At 42.0% G+C, this 27,349-nt stretch overlaps 1 protein-coding gene across 5 annotated transcripts in view; it reads left to right on the top strand.

Annotated features, from left to right (window-relative positions):
• MTMR7 (myotubularin related protein 7) overlaps positions 1-27,349 on the top strand; it is a 115,550-nt gene that overhangs the window by 59,521 nt on the left and 28,680 nt on the right. For 4 of the 5 annotated variants that reach the window (XM_049866936.1, XM_049866941.1, XM_049866938.1 and 1 more), the window contains 3 exons: positions 519-676; positions 12,978-13,106; positions 15,914-16,048. In XM_049866936.1, the coding sequence (XP_049722893.1) occupies positions 519-676; positions 12,978-13,106; positions 15,914-16,048 (422 nt within the window). Of the gene's footprint in view, positions 1-128; positions 185-518; positions 677-12,977; positions 13,107-15,913; positions 16,049-27,349 lie in introns of those variants that run through there. The other variant, XM_049866939.1, reaches the window with a different exon arrangement.

Raw genomic sequence — 27,349 nt, 5'->3', positions numbered from 1 at the left:
GTGCATGGAGTGAAGTATGGTCTTGTCTGACTTTTTTGCAGATGGATATCCAGTTATGCCAGCACCATTTGTTAAAAAGACTGTCTTTTCCCTAGTTAATTGTTTCGCTGCCTTTGTCAAATATCAACTGCTCATATGTGGATGGATTTCCAGATTGAAGTTTTGATGTCTAATGAATATACAGGTTCTTAATTAATATTTATGCTGCATTTTTTTGTGGTCTCTGAAAAATGTATTCGCTTTTAAAGCAGAAAAAGAAAAGCACTAAGTGGAGAAAGCCCTGTTTTATAAGAGGAAAGAAGCTCTTTTACAGTCCTGTCCAGATGCCCGGAGCACCTTTTCTCAGTGGTAGGAGGAGGGGGTGACCTTGTCCACTGAGGCAGGGGTACTCCTGGGAGTGTGTTAGGAGATGAGGGGCTGTACCAGCCTCTCCATCACTCCAGCCCAGATAGAATGGTATGGTTTGGGGGAGATGTGGCTCCAGCTTTGACTTAGCTATATTCTCCCTTCTCTTGCAGTGAAATACGAGGAGCTATACTGCTTTTCATTCAACCCCAAGCTCGATAAAGAAGAGAGAGAACAAGGCTGGATGCTGGTCGACCTAGGTGAAGAGTACAAGAGGATGGGCCTCCCTAATAACTACTGGCAGCTCAGTGATGTGAATAGAGACTACCGAGTGAGTGAAAATCCAAATTTCTAATCCACATGAAACCCTGATTTCACATAGCTTAGCATGACATTTGTTTTATCTTCTTTGGGTTCTGTCGCTCTTTGTAGGTATAAATGTGAGGAATTCCAAGTCACCCTTGGTTATCGAAGCTACATTTTCTCCCTAAGCCTAGAACAAGAATGTTTGAGCCAGGAGCTTCAGTGATTCATTAGACTGTCCCCTCCACACCTCAGCTAAGGGAGAGCCTCTCCCATCAGGCCTTTTTATAGCATGGCCAGTGGTTAGTGGGGACGTCAGAGAGACTCTGATGGCAGTTTGGCACCGCTCCTCTCTGTGCTCACTGGAACTCCTGACTGGTACAGAAGGTCACCAAGAGGCTTCCCTGGAGAAAATGTGGAGAAACATGCCTGCATTTACAGGAAAGAGTCAGGGAGGACGGGAAGCAGGAGTGACAGAATCTTTCCTGTTCAAGTGCTGATGATCTCCACAGGGATGGACTTATACATCAGTGTCGTTTAACTATTAATTTTTAAAATATTCTAAATAAGAAAATTAATGTAAGAACATTACAGACAATTGGAAAAGAGAATTAAAAAAAAAAAAAAAGGAAAAGGAAAAACCCACCCACATCCTAGTGCCATAACACTCTCACTGTTATCTTTTAAGTATTTTCTTCAGTTTTTTTTTCTCATCTTCAGTCTGTTAATTTTTCTCTTGTACACAGAATACGTATTCATTGTTGAAAATTAGAAAATATAGAGCAAAAAGGATATTAAATTCACCTAATAATGTCATCATTCAGGGGATATGTTTATGGCGTAGTCTCCCAGAATTTAATGATGAATTCAATTTTGATGAAGATCAAAAAATACAGCCTTCAGTATGGATTATACCTCAACATAAAGAAAACAAAAGTCTTCACAACTGGACCAACAAGCAACATGATAAGCAGAGAAGAGAGTGAAGTTGTCAAGAATTTCATTTTACTTGGATCCACAATCAACACCCATGGGAGCATCATATATAAATTCTGAAAGATTATGTTAGGTGCTGTTGAGTCAGTTGTGACTCATGGTGACCCCAGGTACAACAGAACGAAACGCTACCTGGTTCTGTGCCATCCTCACAATCATTGATGTTTGAGCCCGTTGTTGCAGCCACTGTGTCAATCCATCTCATTGAGGGGCTTCCTCTTTTTTGCTGACCCTCTACTTTACCAAGCATGATGTTATTCTCCAGGGACTGGTCCCTCCTCCTAGCAAGTCCAAAGAGACATGCTTCTAAGGAACATTCTGGCTGTATGTCTTCTAAGACAGATTTGTTTGCTCTGGCAGCCCATGGTATATTCAATATTCTTTGCCAACACCATAAATCAAAGGCACCAATTCTTCTTTGCTCTTCCTTATTCGTGGTCCAGGTTTCCCATGCATATGAGGCAATTGAAAATACCATAGGTTGGGTCAGGTTCACCTTAGTTCTCAAGGTGGTACTTTGCTTTGTAACGCTTTAAAGAGGTTTTTTGCAGCGGATTTGCCCGTTGCAATACATCATTTGACTTCTTGACTGCTGCTTCTATGGGCATTGATTGTGGCATTGTATTTGTGAGATTCATTCCACTTAACAAACATGTGTACAACAGTTACCACTCTCCTAAAAACTTGACAGATATTAGCAGTCCAGTGAGATAACGTCTTGTTACTATCCCTACTTTACCAATGGGGAATCTCAGGCACAGAGATTAAGTAACTGCCGGAGGCACAGAGAGGTTAAGGTTGTATCTATAGCTCTAGTTCATTCATTGTTCACTGTTGTGTTGTATTGTATCTTAGAAATATACCGTAGATAAAAAAATATGTTATTTTCTTTCCTTTTTTTTTTTTTGGCCTTACCATTACAAATGAAGCAATTAACTGGCTTTCATTGTCTCATTGTATGTTCTATATTGTGGGTTTCTACCTAGAGGTAGAATTTCTGAGTTGGAGGATACGTTGATTTTAGCTTTACTGGATATTGCCACCACCACGCGTTTGTCAGTCTGTCATAGGGTGGTGACTTGCGTGTTGCTGTGATATGGAAGCTTTGCCACTAGTATTTTCAAATACCAGCAGGGACCCCTTTGGTGGACAGGTTTCAGCGGAGCTTTCCAGGATAAGACAGATTAGGAAGAGGGACCTGGCAGTCTACTTATGAAAAAATTGGCCAGTGAAAACCTTATGGATAATAGCGGGACATTGTCTGATATAGTGCCGTAAGATGAGCCCTGCGGGTTGGAAGGCACTCAAAACATCACTGGGGAAGAGCTGCCTCCTCAAAGTAGAGTTGACCTCAATGATACGGATGTGGCACGATTCAAAATAAGAAGAAACAGCTGCAAACATCCTTTAATAACCACAACGTGGAATGTACAGAGTGTGACTCTAAGAGAATTGGAAGTCATCAAAAATGAAATAGAATGCATAAAGATCGATATGCTAGGCTTTAGCGAGCTGCAATGGATTGGTGTTGGCCATTTTGAATCAGGCAATCATATGGTCTACCATGCTGGGAATGACAAATGGAAGAGGAGTGGTGCCATGTTCATCATAGAAAGAACATTCCAATATCTGTCCTGAAGTACAACACTGTCAGGACTTACAGCACTTACTGCCAAAGATCAGAAACTACAGCCTTCAGTACAGGTCACACCTCAACATAAAGAAAACAAAAATCTTCACAGCTGGATCTATAAGCAACATGACAAATGGAGAAAAGACTGATGTCAAGAATTTCATTTTACTTGGATCCACAATCAATACCCATGGAAGCAGCAGTCAAGAAATCAGACGACGTATTGCATTGGGCAAATCTACTGCAAAAGACCTCTTTAAAGTGTTAAAAAGCAAAGATGTCACTTTGAGGACTAAGGTGCACTTGACCCAAGTCATGTTATTTTCAGCCACCTCATATGCATGGGAAAGCTGGTCAATGAATAAGGAAGAGCAAAGAAGAATTGATGCCTTTGAATTATGGTGTTGATAAAGAATATTGAATATACCATGGACTGCCAGAGAACAAACAAGTCTGTCTTGGAAGAAATACAGCCAGAATGCTCCTTAGAAGCATGGTTGGTGAGACTTCGTCTTACATACTTTGGACATGTTATCAGGAGGGATCAGTCCCCGAAGAATGACATCATTCTTGGTAAGGAAGAGCATCAGCAAAAAAGAGGAAGACCCTCAACAAGATGTATTGACACAGTGTTTGCAACAATGGACTCAAACGTGACAACGATTGTGAGGATGGTGCAGGACTCGGCAGTGTTTCGTTCTATTGTGCGTAGGGTCGCTATGAGTTGGAACCAACTCAGTGGCACCTAACAACAACAACAAATATTGTCAAGTTCTTTTCCAAAGTGTTTGCATGGACTTACAGACATAATAACAAGCTATAAAATTCTTGCTCCACAGACTCACACACAGTTGATATTACAAATACACGTACTGTTTGTCCCCATAGTCTGACTATTGGGTATCTATTCTACAAACTTAATAGCACATGCACAAAATGATGCACAAAGTTATTTAATGAAGCATTGTTTATAAAAGAAAATATTAGAAGAAACACAGATTTCCTTACTAGGGGACCATTTAAATAATTTTTCCTCTACTCATATAATTACATTAATATGTAGCTATAAAAAGAAATGAGGATTTCTATGAACTGCTAAGGAACAATTAGGAAAATACATTGCTAGGTTAAAAAAAACAAGGCACAGCACAATGAATGTGATATGATATCTACGACCTGACAAAAGGGAAAAAAATAAGAATATATGTTTATAAAAATGTATTTGTAATTGTCCAAATGTGATCATATAGGGAGTAGGTGGGAATGGAGTAGACAGGAGACAAGGATAAGTGAGACTTCCCCCATACCCCTTTTTGTATTATTTCATTTTTGTGACTATATTAACTTATTTGTTAATCAAAAAATTAAATTTGAAAAAATGCCAGTCCGATGGGTGTGACGTGGTATCTCAGTGTGGTTTTCTTTGCATTACTAATGAGGTTGAATGCATGCTTATTGGTCATTCAAGTTGACTCTTCTGTGAATCGCCTGTGTGTGGCATTTTGAGCATTATTCTATAAGATTATTTGTCTCACTCTGATTAATAAGTAGAATTTCTTTATATATTCTGGATAGTAGTCCATTAACATTTGTCTGTTACAAGTATCTCCTCTCACTTTATTACTTTCCTACAAGTTCTTTTGATCCTGAGAAGTTTTAAGTCATCAATCTTTCTTGCCATGTTTCTTACTTTAGTACATTGCTTAAAAAACAAAAACAAAAAACCTCCTCTGTTCAAGTTTTGAAGATATTCTATATTTTCTTTAAAATTTTTTTTAAGTTTTACTTTTCACATTTAGGTGTTTAATCCACCTGGACTTTTTGTGTGTGCACAGTTGGAGGTGAAGATATAATTTTTTTTTTTTAGTGGAAAACTGGTAGTCCCAGTACTTACTGATCTTCCTTGGTGGTTCTACCATAGTTCAAGATATCATATTTATATCAGTCTATTTTGGAGCGTTCTGTTAATATTCTACTGGTCTATTTGTTAATCTTTGTGTCAATTTGGAACTTTGTAATTTTCGTGATTATATTTTTAATAATATGATTCTTATAGCTTTATATTAAATCTTGATATCCTACAGGTCAGGCCCTTTCACATCATTTTTCAGGAATATCTTACTATTACTGACTCTTCGTTCTTCCATGTAAGTCACAGAATCAGCTCTCGTGAAAGAAAACCAGTGAAGTGTCTGTTGGAATTGCATTGAATTTATTATTTGGGGTAGAATGGACACTTTCATGATGCTGAATCTTCCTTGTGATTACACTTTAATTTCACAAACCATTGCCTTACATTGTAAGTGGACTTTTGGGACCACTTTGGCTCAATTATTATAAAGTACCTGGTTAATGTAATCAGGTGCTTTGTCCTCATGCTAAAGCCATCTTTTGCAGTGAAATTTTTAGCCTTGAAATTAAAGGAAGAAAAATCCAAGTTTAATTAAAAAAAAAAACAAAACAAAACTAGATGTCTTTTTTTTTTTTTTTTTTTAATATGACACATCCTTGAGTGAGGAAGAAAATGAGGCTGAGCCACATCTTGCGGAATAAATTTTTTTTTTTTTTGGAAACCTGGGTTCTTCATATTTTCTGACGAGATTTCCTTCTAGAGTTGGCACCACAAGTGTGATTCGTATTCAGTCACTTAAGCCTCCGCCGCACAGACTGCAGACCACAGGTTACTCAGCACGTCTTTTCAAAAGTCACACACAGCAAAGCAAAACTAACCGTCCACAAATTGTGTTGAAACCAGAAAAGGTAAAATCCTGGGGAATTTTCTGATTTTGTAAATTTACCAAAGTAGGAGGACAGACAACGTTCACTTATTGGTCACCAAGTTAGAAAAATAATAAAATTTTTGTTCTTTTGGAACATTTCTGACTTTTAGTCCTTTCAGAGGGTTAGGTCATCATCCATTCCTTTTGTTTTTATTCTCAGGTTGAGAAATTTTTTTTTTTTCCTTCTTTCTTTTAGAAGAGTTATTTTATTTCTTTCTTTCTACAAATTCTGTGAGGGAAGTAGGGCAGGATGTTACTCCACATGGTAGAAAGGAAGACATAGAGTCCGAAGGCTTAGGTTCCAAGATCAGTTCTGCCATTTCCCGTTTGTGGGGTCTTGGGCATTGCTGTTGCTGTCTTCATCTCTGTCATCGTCATCATTATCCCTCTTTGTAAAATGCTTGCTGAAGGGAATCTAACTCTCCAAGCTAAGATTTCTTGTTGTCCCCAACCCTTGAAATTGTTCTTATTTAAATAAAATAATTGGCATTCATTGCTGTCTTAAAATTTTAATCTGTTTCTCTTGGAGTAAAACTGAAGGCATAATCCAAACCAATAATTCTTTTTTTTTTATGGATTATACATTATTTTATTCTATATACATCATTTTATGCTGCTCATACCATACTTTTTCTCCCTATTCCGTCATAAATTTCTTAACATAAATTTTAAGACATAAAGTTGTCTCTCTAGATATAGCTTAATTCCTGACAACCTGACTTTTACCCTAAAGTGCTCAAATGAGTGATTAACCAAAAAAAAAATAAATAAATAAGTTGCTGTTGAGTCAATTCTGACTCATGGTGACCCCAGGTGTTTCAGAGTAGAACTGCACTCCCTAGGGTTTTCAGGAGCCCTGGTGGTGCAGTGGTTAAGAGGACAGGCTGCTAATCAAAAGATTGACAGTTCAAATCCACCAGGTGCTCCTTAGAAACTCTAAGGGGCAGTTCTACTCTGTCCTATAGGGTCACTGTGAGTCGGAACAGATTTGATGGGAACGGGTTTGGTGTTTTTGTTTGTTTTTTAATCTTACAGAAGTAGACAGCCAGGCCTTTGTTCCACAGTACCACTAGGTGGATTTGAACTGTTAACCTTGCAGTTAGTAGCTGAGCACAATCCATTTGTGACACCCAGGGACCAATTGAGTGATTGGTCCTCTGTAACCGCAAAAGTTTGACATTAAGACTGCTTGGATAGCGTCTTAGATGGATAGTACCCTGCAGAGATAAATGCATTTACTGGAAGGTTATAACCAAGACAACAGAGATCAGTTTCCCTGGTACATCGTAGCTATTCAGTAAAAGCTTGTTGAATGAGTCAATGAATTACCAACAAGAGTTTTCTTGGCAAGGCCAAACCAAGACATGCATCACTCCAGACAGGGTAATTTATTTAGCAGAGGACAAAGAGAATCTGTTTTCTTATTAATAAAAATTATGCAGAAATAATTAACTTGGTAATCCACTTTCATTGACTAAAGCAGATTCAATGTAAAAGAAAAAACTAGGAGAAAAGCAGTTTCCCTTTGAACTTCTTTTATTCTCGCTGAATTTTCTTACGTGATTTTCTAAACCAGACAAAATTTGGGGGTTTATTGAAGAGTTTCAGAATTTGATGGCCTGAATTGCACTGTGCCATGCACTGTTCATTGTTAGAATTTTGACTACAACTGTGTGTATTTATTATAAAAGCGACAGTGGTCCGCCCTATCCAGGATTGTTATTTTAATTTCCACTTGAGAGTGCTGTCTACTTTGAGGAAAGAGGATGGATTTAGGCTTTTCCGGTTGTATCAGGAAACCTGAGTTAACTGGCACCGTGAGTCTCATTTTTTCCAAAGATGTTTTACCTTCTTTTATAGCTCCACATGGAGCCCTGATCGTGCAGTGGTTAAGAACTATGGCTACTAACCAAAAGATCAGCAGTTCAAATCCACCAGCCGTTCCTTGGAAACTATGGGGCAGTTCTCTTCTGTCCCATAAGGCCACTATGAGTCAGAATTGACTCAACGGCAATGGATTTGGTTTTTGTTTTTTTTCGAGCTCCCACACAAGTGCTTGTCAGAATTCCCTATACTTCCTTTCAGACCCACGCAGTCTCTTCTTCTAAACCCAGTGCCCTGGGTAAGCAAGGGTACTGTAGTTAGTGCCGTATTCCTAGACGGGAGGCCTTGGCAGGCTGGGTAAGCCTGACCATTGTTGACTGGGCTCGGGTGGTAGGGCTCTTTGCTCCTTGCTCATGCCAAGCCATAAAGGTCTACCTTTTCCTAGTCTGTGCAGAGTGGGAGCCCTGGTACTCCTAGAGGCTGTCTTCCTGCTCTCCTTATGAAGGAAGAGGGCCAGGAGTGGGTAGACAGCAGTAAGGTCCCCGAGTACTTGGGGACAGAGAGTATTAAAAAGAGTGGGCTCTGGGCGTTTCTTTTCTCTCTTGGTGCCCTACTAGATATGGCGCATGTAAGGGCCACGATCCGGCCAAGCTGGGTGTCTTTTGGCCATGAGAGAGCCTGGCACGAGCTTCAGAGTTCATAGCTCACTTCCTTGCTTTTTAAGGTGCTATATGTGGTAAGCATGTTGAGAAATCTCACCTATTCTTTACTTATTCTTGTTTTATTTAATGATAAATAACTTTGCCATTCCTTAGTGTTCACTGTTTTCAGAAAATAGGGGATCCCCAACTTGCCGAAAGCCTGCTTATTCCCTTTTTAAAAATGTTATTTTGAGAAAATGTTGTAAGTCTGGTGCAATGACCACACGTCTCTTGAATCTCAGACAAGCAGGTGTGGTCTGTGTGGAAATGTCCCAGATGTCTGTCTTAGGGAGTTTCAGACTCCAGATTTGCATGGGGAGGGAAATGTAGTGTCTCATGGCACTAATTCCAGTAAGAAGCTGTCTGGGTCCAAGTAGGTGGGGCCATCTGGTCTTGGGAAGGGGTTTTCCTCCAGTGTCAGTGCCAGAGGTTAGGTAATCCTCTCTGGTAATCTTCTGTCCCGAGGTGTCTTTGGTAAAATCCCAAAATTACACTTTGGATGGGTAAACATCACTTTGGTGACCCTTTTATCTCCTGCTTGATGTTTTTCACCAATGTTGTAACAAAGACAGTGGAAGCAGGCAACCCCAGAACAATCTGGACGAGCTTTGGAGGATTGTTTCTTTCTTGTGGTAGTTTTCACTCATTTCCTTCGATCCCATCTTCCAGATGGCCAGGTGGGCTGAGGTGGGCACTGGACGTGCAGCAAAGTGTTTCTGCTAATGCAACAGATACTTGAGGAGTTTCTCAATATGACTAGGAAGGTGCTTAACTTCCAGGAAATGAATAGTTATTTGTCCAAAGCCCAGGAAATTGACATCTAAGTGATCTCACATTGAAAAAAGATTCATCGATGTCAGAACCAAATATGTGTTGAGCACCAACACCACCAACTACTACTGCTAGGATTAGTATTTCTGTCAGACCTAGTGGTTTATGTAGCTCTTTGCATGCGTTTTATCTGATTTGATCCTTATATCAACTCTGTGAAATATTTGCTGTCATATCAGTTTTTTTTTTTATTTTTGAAAAGCAGAGACTACCAGGAAGGTGTTTACCTATGTTTTACTGACTACGCAAAGGCATTCAACTGCGTGAATCATAACAAACTGTGGATCACATTTCAAAGAATGGGAATTCCAGAACACATTATTGTGCTCATGCGTAACCTGTACATAGAACAAGAAGTAGTCATTCCAACAGAATGAAGGGATACTGCTTGGTTTAAAATTGAAAAAAGGTGTGCGCCAGGACTGTGTAATTTTACCATACTTAATTCAGTCTCTATTCTGAGCAAATAATCTGAGAAACTGGACTATATGAAGAAGAATGTGGCATCAGGATTGGAGGGAGGCTCATTACCCTTTTGCTACTATTGGATTAACAGTATACCAGCCACGTTTTATGGCTCTGGACCTCAGAGGTAAGGTGTTATTCCAGTTCTAATGCATTTAGCTTCAAGGTGGGCCCCTTTGGAAATGCGTGAAACTCAGCAGACCTAGTTGGAGCCTCATTGTTGCATAGGTTGAGCATTCTGTTAGGTGTTGCTTCCTGGATATGTTAGTTTTGTAAACTTTTGCCTTTTTTCCCTTTATTTCTGTGAGATAAGGCTTGCAAGCATAATTATGGCTTTCCTGTGTGATAGCTACGTAGCCCTGATGAGTTCGTTTTGGTTTCTCTGTGTCGTGTTAGAAAAGCCAGAGGTTCCCCATGTAACCTAATGGAAAGGCACTGCCAACAAATTGTCTGTATAGGTCTCACTGGCATATTGTTGTACCACAGATTGGTGGTGCCACAGGGCCGCTCGCCTCATTGGTAGCTTGTATTACCAGATCATATTTCTCAAAGTCCATATTACCAACCAAAATTTAAACGCACTCAGGATGCATTCCAATACTGAAAACACATGCCATCGAGAAAAAAAAAAAATTCCAGAGAAAAAATGAAGTAATGAAAGCGTTAACAACCTGCGATATGCAGATGACACAACCTTGCTTGCTGAAAGTGAAGAGGACTCCAAGCACTTCCTGATGAAGATCAAAGACCACAGCCTTTAGTATAGATTACACCTCAACATAAAGAAAACAAAAATCCTTACAACTGGACCAATAAGCAACATCATGGTAAATGGAGAAAAGATTGAAATTGTCAAGGATTTCAGTGTACTTGGATCCATTATCAACACCCATGGAAGCAGCAGTCAAGAAATCAAATAAACTTTGGTGAAGGGTAAGACAGTACACAATACTGGGGAAACCAGCACAGCTTGTACAAGGCAATGTCATGGAAACTCCATAGACACATCCAGACTCCCTGAGGGACCGAATTGCTGGGCTGAGGGCTGTGGGGACCATGGTCTTGGAGAACATCTAGCTCAACTGGCATAACATAGCTTATAAAGAAAACATTTTACATTTTACTTTGGTGAGTAGTGTTTTGGGTCTTAAAAGCCTGTGAGTGGCCATCTAAGATACTCCACTCATTTCATCCCTTTGGGAGTAAGGGAGAATGAAGAAAACTAAAGACACAAAGGAAAGATTAGTCCAAAAGACTAATGGACCACAACAACCACAGCCTTCACCCATCTGAGTCTGGTACAACTAGACGGGGCCCGGCTACCACCACTGACTGCTCGGACAGGGATCAAAATAGAGGGTCCCAGACAGAGCTGGAGAAAAATTTAGAACAAAATTCTAACTCACAAAAAAAGACCAGACTTACTGGCCTGACAGAGACTGGAGAAACCCTGAGAGTATGGCCTCCAGACACCCTTCTAGCTCAGTAATGAAGTCACTCCGGAGGTCACCCTTCAGCCAAAGATTAGAGAGGCCCATAAAGCAAAACAAGACCAGCCCATGGGCGAGGACTAGAAGACAGGAGGGCACAGGAAAGCTGTTAATAGGGAACCAAAGCTGGAGAAAGGAGTGCGTTGATATGTCGTGGAGTTGTTAACCAATGTCATAAAACACTATGTGTACTATTTAATGAGAAGCTAGTTTGTTCTGTAAATTTTCATCTAAAGTACAATATCCAGAAAACCCAATGCCGTCGAGTCGATTCTGACTCACAGCGACCCTATAGTAAAGTACAATAAAGAAAAAAAAAAAGAAATCAAATGATGTATTGCATTGGGCAAATCTGCAAAAGACCTCTTTAAAATATTAAAAATCAAGATACCACTTCGAGGACACCATGGTATTTTCAGTCACTTCATATGGATGTGAAAGGAAGACCAAAGAAGAATTCATGCCTTTGAATTATGGTGTTGGTGAAGAATATTGACTATACTATGGACTGCCAGAAGAATAAACTAGTCTGTCTTAGAAGAAGTACAGCCAGAATGCTCCCTGGAAGTGAGGATGGCGAGACTTCGTCTCACATGCTTTGAATATATTATCAGGAGGTACCAATCCCTGGAGAAGGACATCATGCTTGGTAAAGCAGATGGTCAGTGAAAAAGAGGAAGACCCTCAGCAAGATAGTGGTTGCAATGATGGGCTCAAACATACCTACTATATTGAGGATGGCACTTAACTGACTTGTTGGCACCTAACAGCAACAACAGCATTGGTTTTAGAGATTAGGAAACCAAAGCACTCAGAGAAGTTTAGCTTACTCAAGGTGATGAAGTTGATTAATCAGAGCCAGATTCTAACCCCCTGATTTCTGACTCCAAATCGCAAGATCATTCCAAGGAACCAGAGTTTCCACTGTGACAATCAAAGCCAGGAATGTGTAGAAAAATAAATCATTTCTCAACACTTATAAAAGCAACATGTAAGAACCAAATACAAAGCTGTTAATTTGTGTGGTAACGTGTGGCAGATTGGGAAATCAGGTCTAGAAAACGTCCTGGGCTGGGAGTTCAGAGGAGGTCAAACTTGGATTTGGCCTTCAAGAATGGATGCGATTTGGAAAGGCAGGTGGAGGAATATCTAGGGAGGGCATCAGCTGGACTAAGGCTCGAAGGCAGGAATACACACAGCACGCCAGGGACAGGAAGGCGACCCAAGGAGTTAACTCCCGGTGTTTATATTTTAGGAAAAATTTCTCTCTTTCAATCAATTACAGGCAGCTGAAAAGTTTTCTTGGCTGTCAGGATGCAAATGTAATTTGTCCCTTTTTGATGAAACAAATGCATAGTTGTCACTGTCTCTATCCTCCATGACCAGCCCTTGGAGAGACAGGACAGTGCAGAAGACTAAAGGAATCTGGCTTTCCTTCAGTGTGATTTCATAGAATCTGCAGGGCTTCATCCCTCTGGTTTCCAGAAATAGCCTCTGTAACTTGGTTAAGAAAACTTCAGCATGCAACCTGTATGTATGGGAAGTGGTATTTCTGGTGGCAGACCTCAAAGTAGATTGCCTTAAAATCCCCTGGTATTTTCTGTGACAGGTCTGTGACTCCTACCCCTCAGAACTGTACGTTCCCAAATCAGCCACGGCACACCTCATCGTGGGGAGCTCCAAATTCCGGAGTAGACGGCGATTTCCTGCCCTTTGTTACTACTATAAAGATAACCATGTAAGTCTCCAAGCAGGCTTTTGTTGTATGCTTTGCTTTTCTACTTTTATCATCAACAGGCTTTCTCTAGCTGCCTTCTGGTGTGTGTGTGTGTGTGTGCACGCGTGTGCGCACCTATGCACTTGAATTCTTCTTAAAGGTATGTGTAGATTACTGTGTACAGTATGGCACAGTACAACTGTGCTTAAACCCTCATCCTATGTAGAAGTTGGCTTTCCAAGAAGACAATAAAGTCATGGGTTAGGTTTTTAAAAAAAAAAAAAAACCCTAAATTTATCCTCCAAGTGAGCACTGTCTTCTTCTCAGTAGTCACCTTGGGAGGCTTTATGCTTATTCAAGGAGTTCTGGCCATCAGGAGATCTTTCAGAACCTTTGTTTTAGAGAAGCCCCAAAGCCCATGAAATGTTCTTTTCTTTTTATTATTATTGTTTTTTAATGGTTTTTTTTTTTTTTTTTTTTGAGTATTCTCAGTATAAGAAACCTTTGAGTAGGGAGAGTGGATTTTTTAAATATTCTTTGTAAAAGTTAGGGTTTGTCAGCAGCTAACGGAGAGCCTAACTAGTGGTGGCTTCCACGGTATACAGCTGTATTTTCTCTCACATGAAAGGCCAAAGGTGAGCAGCCCAGGCCTGGCATCCTGGTTTGGCTCCACACAGCCTTCAGGGATCTGAGCTCCCTCTGCCCTTCTGCCCTGCTGTCCCTAGGTTTGGCCCTCTTTGACGTGGTTCAGGAGGTGGCCTTAGCACAGTGTCACCTCTATGCCCTAGGCAGCAGGCGAAGGACGGGCTCGTGGTGCACTGAGCCAAAACTTTAAGGAAGGTACTCAGAGACTGTCACTTGACACTTTTACTCATATCCCGTTGGTCAGAACTGCCCAGGGCAGGAGAGGAAATACAGTGTTACAGTTAGCTGTATAAACAGCTAAACAAATCATGGTTTCATTTCTGTGGAGAAAAGGGGAAAAAAATTGAGGGGGGGTGGGGTGGGGTGGGACAAGGATGGTCTTTGCTGCCACATGAGAAGTTACATGGTTCTAACCAGATGAAAATTTTGATTTTCCAAGTAGAATACACAGTTTTGGATTCAAAGTCAAGTGGTGCTGTGAACAATTGAGACAGTTGTGTGGGTGTGTGCACAGTCGTGTGCCTGTGGCTGGGGTAGAGCGGTGTCTGAATCACGTTCCAAGAGGAAGCTTCCAGAAGTGTTTTCAGCAAGGAGAATTTCACCAGAGTCAGCGCACAGCCTTCTGTGTTGTCTGCTTTAAAGGAAAATATTTGATTCGAGGTGCAGGCTCTGTTCATTGAAGGATATGTTATCTTATTTTTAATTATACTCACTGCTCTGGGTTCTTCCTAGCTCTGAAATAAAGTCTCAAGAAGATAAGTGTTTTATTAATGTCCTGTATTATTTGAGTTAAAATATATTTCAAACAACACAATTGGAGCATGGATACAGGCAGAGAAAGAGGTGAATCTCCTTTTTTTTTTTTTTAATGATGTAAGGAATAAAACCAAAACCAAACCCACTGCTGTCAAGTCAATTCTGACTCCTAGCAACCCCATAGAGTAGAACTGCCCCATAGGGTTTCCAAGGAGCAGCTGGTGGATTCGAACTGCCAACCTCTTGGTTAGCATCCTCATTTCACAGACAACATCCTGAAATTCTGTATCCCTATTTCTTTCTGCTCAGCAAAGATTAGAAGGCCAGTTACATTCACACTCTTTGTAGCATCAGTTGATAGAGAAGTCAGGGAGGTGAATGGAGGAAGAGATGGAGGGAGGATGGTTCCTTGTAGTTTCAGAAGTGGAGGTGGACGACGTACTTTGAAACTGGACTTAATACCTATTTGGCTTCTTTTTCTCCTTTTTCCTTCTGTTTTGATATCCTTGAGGAAAGGGAATTTTTTTTTTTTTTTGTCAGCGTGAGTCTTATAAGGGACAAGTGTGTAGTGTCTCGGAATAGGATAGAACTTTTAACCATTAGACCCCAGAGACTAGCATCTTCCCCTGCGACCCCAGAGCCTCATCTCTGCACATCTGCTCTCTTGTGCTCTCTTTACTTTACCTGGAGGCCTGTAAAGGAGCTCACACAGAAATCAGTTACAGGTCAAAATAACTAATTTCCTGTATTTAAGAGTTGAAACCAGATTATACTTTGAGTTTTAACTCATCTTAAAAAAACCAAAATCGGCCATCAAGCCGATTCTGACTCATAGTGACCCTATAGGACAGAGTAGAACTCCCCAATAGTTTCCAAGGAGCACCTGGTGAATTTGAACTGCCGACCTCTTGGTTAGCAGCTGTAGCACTTAACCACTACGCCACCAGAGTTTCCTAACTCATCTTACAAGGTGCAAAATAGAGGTGTTTTTCAAAGAGTTGCTAAATAATCTGGTTGCTCCAGGGAAATACTTGTACTCACACCCACCATACCCACACCACTATGAACTAATTGCTATACTGTGTAGAATAATGATCAAATTTGTGTTTTATAGCAATGTTTAGATTTTAATATCAAGGTTAATTATGTAAATGCCTCTGATTTGAGAGCTCCTCTGCTAACCAAAAAGGTCAGCAGTTCAAATCCACCAGCCACTCCTTGGAAACCCAAGGGGGCAGTTCTACTCTGTCCTATATAGGGTTGCTGTGAGTGGGAATCGACTGGAGGCAACATTTTAAAAAAAGTTTTTTGGTTTGTGTGGGATGTGAGTAAGCCAGGGGCTCTCTGTTCCGTTGAGAAGCCTAGATGGCCCGGGTATACAGTGGTAGTGTTGTCTGACTGCCGTGCTGCTATGCCCCCCCTGCCAGGCCTCCATCTGCCGGAGCAGCCAGCCCCTGTCCGGCTTCAGCGCCCGCTGCCTGGAGGACGAGCAGATGCTCCAAGCCATCCGGAAAGCCAATCCAGGAAGCGACTTCATTTATGTTGTGGACACTCGGCCTAAAGTAAGTGGCCATTCTGATGCATGCCTTTACAGCTAGGAGTCAGGAAGCTTGAGGTGTGGCAACGTCTAACGCACTGCCTGGCGCCCAGGCCTCGCTGCAGGTGTGGCAACGCCTAACGCACTGCCTGGCGCCCAGGCCTCGCTGCAGGGGCTGCCCCTCTTGGCTGAGTCACTGTGGGGCGCGCTGCTGGGCTGCTCTCTACCTGGATGTCCCGAGTGCCTGGAGGGGCTGACTGTGTCAGGGGCTTTTTGTCTTTCCCCTGCTCCTTGCTTTGCGCTGGGTGTGACGTGGCACACAAACAGGTGTGGCTTAGTATTGGAGATTGACCCCCTAAATACACCAAACTATTTTTTGGTTTATTTTTAAGATGACCCTTTCTGCTCTGGCAGTATGGAGCTTACTATGACCCTCCAGCAGTTCCAATTTTGTGACATAATCAGGTATACTATTCCAAATTCAACTCTTAGCACTCCACAGCTATGACCTGGGATATCTACAAAATGTAATGCTAAAGGAAAAAACAAGCTGTGAGATAATATATATGCTACTGAATTTATGTTTTTAAAGAACTATGCATTATTTAAAATGTATAGAAAATATCTGGCGGGATAAATTCCAAGCTATGAATATTCTATGGAGAAGCAAGTAGGATTTGGGGAGGTAGAGAATTTCTACTTCTCCATTGTATAAAAAATATATTTTACAATTAATCATGTACTATTTTTAAATTTAAAGTATCAGCCAATAGGAAATAATTAGATCTAGTTTTCGAGGGTAAGCCAAGTTGATTTTACACTTACCTTCTCACTCAGTTTTACATTTTTTAGGGAGAATCAGTGTTAGGTTTAGTAAGATTTCCAGTTACTCTTTAGACCCACTTCTTTCTAAACAAATCAACAAATGGAGTCGTCAGAGGGATGTATCAATGATCACATGAAAGCAAAATCACCTACAAGTGTAGGGAATAGAGATGACATAATGAATCCAACATACTTGGCATTGTGGTTTCTAGTCAATAATGAAAGTTTTCCTAAATCTATAACTGATTCAAGACAGAGTGAGAGATTTCTATCTCTTCATGTAGGTATGGAATGGTGTCCAAGATATACTATTGAGCAGCAAGCATGAGATACAAAAAATATGTAGAGCGTAATCCCACTTCTGTAATATAGTGATATTATTATCAGTCTGTGTATTGAAAAAACATTTGGGAGAATGTATACCAAACTTTTAACAGTAGTTATTTCTGTGGGGTGGGAGGAGGATTTTAAGAAACTTCTCCTTTCTAAATTACGGTTTGAAATTCTTAATCATAAAAAAGGTTGAAAGAACATATGGACCTGAAAATATTAAACATACCAAACCAAACCCATTGCTGTCGAGTCGATTCCAACTCATAGTGACCATGTAGGACAGAGTAGACCTGCCCCATATGGTTTCCAAGGAGCGCCCAGTGGATTTGAACTGCTGACTTTTTCGTTAGCAGCTATAGCCCTTAACCATTTTGCCACCAGGTTAACCACCACAAAAAAAAAAAAAAAAAAAACCACAAGGAACCACACACAAAAAAAGAAAACCCGTTGCTGTTGAGTTGATTCTAACTCATAACAACCCTATAGGACACAGTAGAACTGCCCCATAGAGTTCCAAGGAGCGGTGGTGGATTTGAACTCCCGACCTTTCGGTTGACAGCTTGGCTGCGCCACAAGGTTACCATATAACCCTGTAATTTCGCTCCCAGGTATATACCCAAGATAAACAAAAGCATCCATGCAGAAACTTGTACAGAAGTGTTCACGGCAGCATTCGTAACAGCCAAAAAGGGGGAACGAGCAAATGTCTATCAACTGAGAATGGATGAGCAAAATTCATTGAATAAATATCCATTCAGTGGAATATTTGGCCGTCAATAGGAAAGAAGTAATGGTACGTGCCACAGCATGGAAGAGCCTTAAAAACGTTATGCTGAGTGAAAGAAGCCAGTGTCAGAGGACCACATACTGTATGATTCCGTTTAAACGAAACCTTGAGGATACGCAAATCTGTAGGCAGAAAGCAGGTTAGTGGTTACCAGGGGAGGGGGAGGAAATAGAGGTGACTGCTAATGTACAGGGAGTCTCTTTCTGGGATGATTAAAAAGTGCTAAAATGAGATTGTGGTGATGGTTACACGACTTTGTCAATATACTAAACACCATTTAATTGTACACTTTAAATGGGTGAATTGTATCATGTGTGATATCTATGTCAATGAAGCTATTAAAAAAAAAGAGAGAGAGCAAAAGGAAATAAAAAGCATTAAAATGGGAAGGATGAATTAAGATCAATGCCCAAGTCTCTGAAAAGTACACCCTGATATTAAGAACAGGTAATGAGGTATAATCTATATGCGCGGGCGATACGTGAAGTAATGGGAACTGGATTCTGTCCTTTGTAGAGGTGTGCCCCTCCTGGCAATTTTCACCCCTTCTCTGAGCCTCATTTCATCAAATATTGTGATTCATGCCCAGGATCACTTAATTTGATGTTTTCCCAGTGCCCTATCACAAGTTAGGGCTAGGGTTAGGGTTAGTATGTAGGGTTGCTATGAGTCGGAATTGATTGAACAGCAGCTAACAACGACAGTCATAAGTGCCCTGTCATACCCTTGACCTCCGAGCAGTCCCATCTACTTCTGACCCAAGTACAGCTGTGGGGTAGATAGGTGTGTGTGCTGAGGATAGAGTTACCCTTGGTAGCCAAATCAGAGAAATCAATCATGATGATCAGTGACGAAAGGGATGGTACAGCCAGATCACACTCTAGTAAATTAGAAGGAAAGCCTTCCCTTCTTTGAGATAAATTCTGAAAGTACAAAACACGAGATAAGAGCTTCAAACGGGGCAGAGGAGATTCTCTACCGGAGATGTGCTCTTGGACCAGAAAATCCCTGACTTGCTGTTCTGATCTGTGCTTTTCTGTCTGGTACCCTAAGCTTTGACCACGCCCTTCTAACATGGACTTCCTTCCCAGCTCTTCCTGGCGTGCTTTGTGTATCAGTGCATTGGGGCTGTTTTGAATTTCCCAATGGTTATAGGTAACTTAATGCCTGCCTCTTAGACAAATATATTGAAGACAAGATACCCAAACCAAAGCCAAACCTGTTCCCATTGAATTGATTCCGACTCGTAAGATAAGTTAGGGAAATTTAAAAAAGAGACTGGAGCTTTATTGAGAGTTGGGAAACTTTATCCTATACTGAAAACCCTGCTAGCGTATGGTTAAGTGCTATGGCTGCTAACCAAAAGGTTGGCAGTTCGAATTCACCAGGTGCTCCTTGGAAACTCTATGGGGCAGTTCTACTCTGTCCTATAGGGTTGCTATGAGTCAGAATTGACTCAACCGCAGTGGGTTTTAGTTTTATCCTATGCTATTTCCCCAGATTTAAATTAAGGCAAACAGATTCATCTATTATGTAATACGTTTTTTACGCAAATAACATGAGCATTCTGCGATTGTGTGCCAGCTGCTTAGGGAAGTAGGGCCCAGTTCAGAAACAAGCGTAGAATGCCCCATTATCTGCACAAAAGTAGGGCAGTAATTATATTACTGTAATTCACCTATTACGTGGTGAATAGTTACATTCACGTAATACCAACCACACCCAGTGCTGTCGAGTCAATTCCAACTCATAGCGACCCTATAGGACAGGGTAGAACTGCCCCATAGAGCTTCCAAGGAGCGCCTGGTGGATGCGAACTGCCAACCCTTTGGTTAGCAGCAGTAGCTCTTAACCACTACACCACCAGGGTTTCCCATTCACATAATAGGTGAATAATATTCACTTGCTATTCACTTATTGGAGCCCTGGTGGCACAGTGGTTAAGAGCTTGGCTGCTAACCAAAAGGTCAGCAGTTCAAATCCACCAGCCACTCCGTGAAAACCCTCTAGGGTAGTTCTTCTCTGTCTGAGAGGGTTGCTATGGGTCGGAACTGACTCAACAGCAGCGGGTTTATTATTCACCTATTACGGGACAATGATCGAAAGCCGTACTCTGCTGTGTAAACCTTGTAGGAAACTAGGCAGCCATACAGCCAGGCATATTCCAGACTAAAATAAATTAATCCAGAGGATTTGATTTGAAGAGTGTATTTAGCACTAAGTGTGTTTACTCCGAGCGATAAGAAGTTGGACGCAGATCCATTAAAGAAAATTGGTGTCTCCCACAAGTCATGTCATCTTGTCATGTTTGTCTATGCACACACACTTCACACGGGCTTTAAACTGTTTGCTTGGAGCTTTTGTTCTTGTAAAGACCATGTCTGTTTACTTTTGTCCCAGAGCTTGTTAGGCTTCCTCTGTAGCCGGGAGACTGAGTCCCTATTTTCCACAGAAGGTGGTAGGCAACGGCAAACGTGGTGCGGCTCAGGTTTGCTCACAGCCTCAATTAGAAAGAGAAAGGATTGGGAAGCAACCCGTATCATTCTTGTCCCCAGACGAATTTCAAGAGCCGCCTTTCAGATGAAACCTTCCCAATTGCACATTGATATTAAAATATTGGGAGAAAAGGCAGTGAGGTCCTCACACAGGTATTGGATACCTACTCAAAAAAATGATACCCTTGGAGGCAATGTATTGCTGTTGGGTTTGGTGTATTAAGGAAATATGAAAATGTGTAGCTGTGATATTTACTGAATTATAAAGAGAGGGATAACTCATTGTATCTCAATCTTGTTCGTGACCTTATCATTAACTTGTTCTGGGATTTTGCTGAGCTTATAAAAATGTTGGCCCCTTCCTCATTTAATTCTTATAATCTGCAGATTAGGGGATGTTCTTTTCTTTTTATGGACAGGACTTAGATTTAGAGAGGCTAAGTCACTCACCTAAGGTCACGCAGCACAGGGTCATCTGACTCCAAAGCCCATGCTCCTTCCCTCTGACTGTGGTGCTTTCTGTTTATAAAAAGTCTCCCCTGGAGCCTTGTCTCCACTTTAAAGCTCAGGCGGGCTGTCGCCTCCGAGTATAGCCAGCGAAGCTGAAGACTCGACCATAATCACATCCAAGATCAGGCAAAAGCCGGATGAGCAAGAAGGGCTGTGCGTGGTGCTCTGAGGGCTGACGCTCTTGGAGGGAGTCGTTGGACAGTGAAGAGAAGGGGGAGGGAAGGCAGATGCCTGCCTCAATTAACGCTCAACCTCCTGTCTTTGCTTCTTCTCCAAAGACGGCTTTGTGATTATGGCCACTACTTCTACCAGCGTATAAGGGACGTTTTAGTTTTGTAACGGGTTATCACATGGAATTGGTGATTAAAAACCAAAAACCAAACCCATTGCCGTTGAGTCAATTCCAACTCATAGCGACCCTATAGGACAGGGTAGAACTGCCCCATAGGGTTTCCAAGGCTGTAATCTTTACAGAAACAGACTGCCACGTCTTTCTCCCACGGAGCGGTTGGCGGATTTGATCTGCTGACCTTCCACTTAGTGGTGATTAGGTGCTTTCTACTCATTGAATTCTGTGGGAGGCGAAGAGGGAGTCTAAGAGAACCAGGTATAAAGATTAGGGGTGTCTGAAAGTGGGGAATTCAGGGTTTCATTTCCTATTCGACTTGTCCTTAGATAATATACTTGCTGATGGCCACCTTGGCGACTTGAGCAGAGAACGGGACTCGGATAGAGACAGCAGTGCTTAGTGGCAGTGGAATGGCTTGCACACGCTCTCTTTGCCAGGACAGGGATGGAGAAATGTCCTGTCTGCCAAGTGGACACTGCAGAAGGATGTCTCATGAGCTTTATTGCCAGAATCCCTCCCAAGAGGGCTTGGCCTACTCAGAGGTCCCCAGCTCCAAGTGACTGTGCGGTGTATGCTGGGAAGGGAAGCTGAGGAGATTGGAATAAGCTCAAGCCAAAGTGGATCTCCCATGTCAGTGAACTGAACAGCCCCTGCCCACAAGAACCCACATGTATGCCCTACCTACACTACCTACCCATTGCCGTAGAGTCGATTCTGACTCATAGTGACCCTATAGGACAGAGTGGAACTGCCCCATAGGGTTTCCAAGGAGCAGATGGGGGATTCGAACTGCCGACCTTTTGGTTAACAGCTGTGCCCTTAACTACTGTGCCACCAGGGCTTCAGCACATATGCCCTAAAGATCAAGCATTTGGACCCGTGCCCCAGAGAGGGCAACCCTGGTCAATAACGTTAGCCAGAAAAGCAGTGACGGCCAATGAAGAGAGAATTGCAACATTGCCCAGCTTTGTAAAGACGTATTTACCTTCATCTGCACCTTCCGCCAACACTCTTCATACAGCCTAGAAGGAAGAGGAAAGGGAGAGGGCACCAGAACTGACCCCTCACCACTCCACATAGTCTGTAATGGGAGAAGGAGGGGATTTTGAATAACGACAGCCCAGCTCCTTAATCTTTCACACCACCCAGGGACTCTGAGATGTTCTGTGTGAGCGGAAAAGGGGAGGTAATTTTGAATCATATATGGTATTGGAATTTTGGTGAGCTGTATGGAGATTTCCTCTCCGTATGTGAGCAGAAGGAGCCCTGGTGGTCCAGTGGTTAAGAGCTCGGCTGCTAACCAAAAGGTCACCAGCTGCTCCTTAGAAACCCAGTGGCGCAGTTCTATTCTGTGAGCAGAAAGCTATTAATTGTGCTCAAGATATTCTTTTTATTATTTTTTTTAATTTTTATTGTGCTTTTAGTGAAAGTTTACAAGTCATTCTCTCACACTCCAAGATATTCTGTTGTTGTTGTTGTTAGATGCCACTAAGTTGAATTCAACTCACAGCGACCCCATGCGACAGAGTAGAACTGCCCCATAGGGTTTTTTTAATCAGTTAGCAGCCGAGCGCTTAACTGTTGCACTACCAGGGCTCCTTAAGATGTCCTGAGGAGGTGGGGGAGGTGAATTTTGACTAGCAATAAAAAAAAAAAAATTATTTTTATTGTGCACAGAAGCTATAAGAAATAAAATCTTCTCATATTTTTGAATTTACACCACAAGTTAAGATTCTTCATTTATAGATGGAGGGAGAGAAAAGGACCATTGTTTGACAGCCTATGCTAGGCTGTGGCCCAGTCTTCCTTCTGCCATTTCAGGCATAACGTGTAGGTGCTGAAATCTTAGACTACAAGACTGAGATAGCCACCAGGCTGACCTTTAATATGATATCAAGATTAATATTGAGTGGGTTTTCAATGGCTTTGATATAAGTCTGATGATTTGATTTAGGATTAGGGGAAGAACCTGATCTATTTCTTAATAGTCTTGGTCTGCTCACCTCTCACTTCATTCTGCCAATTCAGCCAGTTTTCCAGTCAGTCAGACGGTCAATGCATCTTTATTGAGTGCCTGTTCTGGGCGAGTTTGAGGCACAAGGATACAGCCATCAGGAAGACTGACGAGGCCCCTCCTGGAGCTTGTTTTCTACTTACACCTCGCCTTCTGTTTTTTAACACCAAAGCGTGGCTATGAGTTGGAATCGACTTGATGGCACTGTGTTTGGTTTTTTTTTTGGGGGGGGGGAGAGTCTGTCTCTAGTCCGTCCCCACTCCAATGGATCTTCTCTGTCATAAACACTAGATCAATCTCCATTTTTTCAGTTAAACTTGGTCAAAATTCTTCAGTTGCTCTCCACTGCCACAGATGAAGTCTAAGTATTTAATTGGGCCTGTTGGTACCAGCATTAGTTACCGTCGAGTCAGCTTCAGCTCATGGCAACCCTATGGGCGTCAGAGTAGAACTGGGCTCCGTGGGGTTTTTAGTGGCCGATTTTCTGGAAGTAGGTCATCAGGCCTTCTGAGGTGCCCCTGAGTGGACTTGAACTTCCAACCTTTTGGTTAGCAGCCGACCATGTTAACCATTGGCACCACCAAGGACTGTGTCCCATTTGTAGTGAACGCTAAATGCTTTCTATCCCCCTCTGTGGGTACTGCCGCCATATATGAGCCTTCCACCCCACTTGGACTGGCTGGATTACTGGTACCAACCTATTCCCTTGGTTTTGTCCCCCTGCTCCTTCTCCTACTGCTTCATCTAGAATGCCCTCCCCTTTCTCTCCATCCTTCTAGCGTATGAAAATCGAGCTCAAGTCTTCCCTCTTTTATGAAACCTTACCCCATCACCTAGGTCAGATGGGAGTCCTCCTGTTTAAACTCCTACGCTGTCCCTGTCTTCTGCTCGCCTCAGCTCCTATCCCAGCCCTCATGGGAGTTGTCCATTATTATGTGGTAAGTGTGCTTTCCCTCCTGTCTTAGTTGTCTGGCGCTGCTGTAACAGAAACACCACAAGTGGGTGGCTTTATGCAGCAGAAGTTCATTCTCTCACGGGAGGCTAGAAGTCTGAATTGGGGGCACTGGCTTTAGGGGAAGACTTTCTTTCTCTGTTCTGGCTCAAGGTCCTTGTCATCAATCTTGCCTTGGGTCTACGAGGTTCTCAGCACAGGGACCCTGCTCTTGGCTGTTCTTTCTTGAAGGTAATGAGGTCACTCTCTCTCTGCTCACTTCTTTTTCCCTTTATCTCATGTAAGATAAAAAGTGATGCAGGCCACCGCCCAGAGGAACTCCCCTTACATGGGATCAGGGCTATGACCTGAGTAAGGGTGTTGCATCCCACCTTAATCCACTTACAACTGATTGACTGATCACATCGGATCACATCATGGGGGATGATTACATCATTACATAACTGCCAAACCACCGAGAATCATGGCCCAGCCAAGCTGACACACATTTTGGGGGGACATGATTCAATCCAGGACACCTTCCATACTCAGCTGTAAGCTTCCGAGGACAGGAACTGCTGTATGCTCACCTTTCTGTGCCATTCAATGTCTGACACACAGTAGGTGTTCAGTAAGTATTCACTGATAAACGGTCGGGTCCTTTTTGTATCATTTGTGAGCTTTTCTGCACCTGAAGATGTTAATATCCTCAAATAGCAGGCTGATCTTGTATTAGAACATAGGGCACTTTTTCCTTCATGTCTGTTGAGTTTCTCAAACTTAAATTGAAATTGGAATGCAGTTACCCCTACCGCTTTATCTGCTTGAGAATTTTTAGGAGCTTTTTTTTTTTTGACATGAATAGCTCTTTCTTTGGTTTTGAATTGGAGTTCTCAGCAAAAGGGACAGGGAACCAAATTAGACTTACTAATAGTGTTTTGTTTGTGTCAGAAACACTCTTAGTATGTGTATGGTAAGGCTAAGATGGCTTCTTGAATTTTTATTAATTATACAACTGTATTTTTTTTGAGGGTTCATCTTTTGCCACATTATTTGGACAGACCCTGTAAAATATGTGGAAACCCTGAGATATCACATTTTGGAAGGTAGATTTCATCCTGCCACCTCCTGTTCATTACAGGAAATGCATGTTGTCTTTCAAGAAGTCATCTTATATTTACTCCTTTGCTTTGAAGCAAGACTACCAGTAAATTCTCCCAGATCTATGATGCTCAACTATTTTAAAATGTGAACATAGAGTCTTAATGACAGATTAAAGTAATTTCAATCACTTTTTGGTTTTTATTGATTACCTCTTTAAAAAGAGTATCTCTGTGGTCTGTGATGAGTAGACGTAACTTGAATTATTCAAGATAGGGAGTAACTGTAAGGTTGAGGTAACCTGGCTTATTGTAAACCATGTACCTGCGCATTTCTGACTAGCTGTTCAATCTATGAAGTGTCTTCTGAAGGATAAGTCAGGAGCTTTTTAAAATAATACAGTCAATGATGTTTTAAAAAAATATTAAGTTTCAGAGTAACAATTCTCACTGTAATTTTAGAAGCAACTTCCCCTTAAAATATTTAAGCTTTTAAAGCATGAATATAAGTTATCTTAAAAATAACATTTTCATATTCTCTCTTGATTAAGGTGATAAATCTCTTGATTTATTCACACAGCATGTCTGGGAGGAAGGTGACAGTCTTTATAGATGGGGGGCAGTGTCGGTACGGGGCTCACGTTCCCCAGCTGCTGTCACGTGAACTGAATTGCAGATCAGAACTGCTACTGAAGCGAGGTATCTGCCCGCTTAAGCCCCCCTAGCAACGGTGTGCCCTCTGGTGTTTTGTCTTCAACTTTTAATTCATTTTACTTATGTTGCTTGAATTACAAACTGAGTATACGTTCATTGTAACCATTAAAGAATACACACAGCACACGCCAACTCCTGTGGAGTCGACTTTGACTCCTGGCCACCCTATACGAGTCAGGGTAGAACTGTGCTCTGTAAGGTTTTCAGTGGCCGATTTTTCGGAAGTAGATGGCCAGGCCTTACTTCTGAGGTGCCTCTGGGTGGACTGGAACCTCCAACCTTTCTGTTAGCAGCCAAGTGTGTTAACCACTTACACCATACAGGGACACCAAACAATACAGGAGTATCTAAACAAATATCGATAGTGGAGCCCTGGTGGGTGCAGTGGTTAAGCGTTAGTCTGCTAACCAGAATGTCGGCAATTCAGATCTACCAGCCGCTCCTTGGAAACCCTATGGGACGGTTCTGTTCTGTCCTATAGGGTCGCTGTGAGTTGGAATCAGCTTAGTGGCGCTGGGCTTGGTTGTTTTTTGGTTTAGTACTGCTTTGCACTGTGCTTTTAAAAGCTGCTCCTCTTCCTCTCCTCACCTCCCCGCCCCCCGCCATGCCTTGGTGCTGAATTCCTGGCTTCGGTTTTCTACCTGGACTGGGCTAGCCCTCCTGCCCTTCGTAAGCCCAGGAAGACAGCAGTCGGTAAACACCGTCTCTGGGATGTGACTGCCCACTTTGTGTAACAGCAGACATGGTCTGTTAGCAATAACACATCCTTTCTATTTAAACCTAGAGGCCTCTTAAAAGGGCCTGTTGGTCCCCACTTTAATTACCATAATTTTGCATAGGAAAAGTTGGGGTTTCCCCATTCAAACTGGGTTAAATGGTAATGAACCTTGGGGAAGTTTATTAAACCCAGTCTACTGCCATAGCTCTTCCCGTGTAGCTAACGTCAAAAGGGGCAACTTCTGCCCTAGCTGGGAAGTTCATACATTCTAGAAAGGATGCGTCACTGCTAATGGCCCATGCCTGCTGTTAGACTCATGGGCAATCACACCCTAGACAAAAGAGCTCTGGCGGTGCAGTGGTTAAGCACATGGCTGCTAACCGAAAGGTCAGTGGTTCGAACCCAACAGCCACTCCACTGGACAGAGATACGGCAGTGTGCTTCTGTAAAGATTACAGCCTTGGAAACCCTATGGGGCAGTTCTACCCTGTCCCATAGGGTCGTTATGAGTAGGAATCACCTCACTGGCAATGAGCAGGTTTAAAGAAGG

The sequence above is a fragment of the Elephas maximus genome, chromosome 22 (assembly GCF_024166365.1).
Source record: "Elephas maximus indicus isolate mEleMax1 chromosome 22, mEleMax1 primary haplotype, whole genome shotgun sequence".
Classification (NCBI taxonomy): Eukaryota; Metazoa; Chordata; class Mammalia; order Proboscidea; family Elephantidae; genus Elephas; species Elephas maximus.
This window is presented reverse-complemented; position numbering and strand designations above follow the sequence as displayed.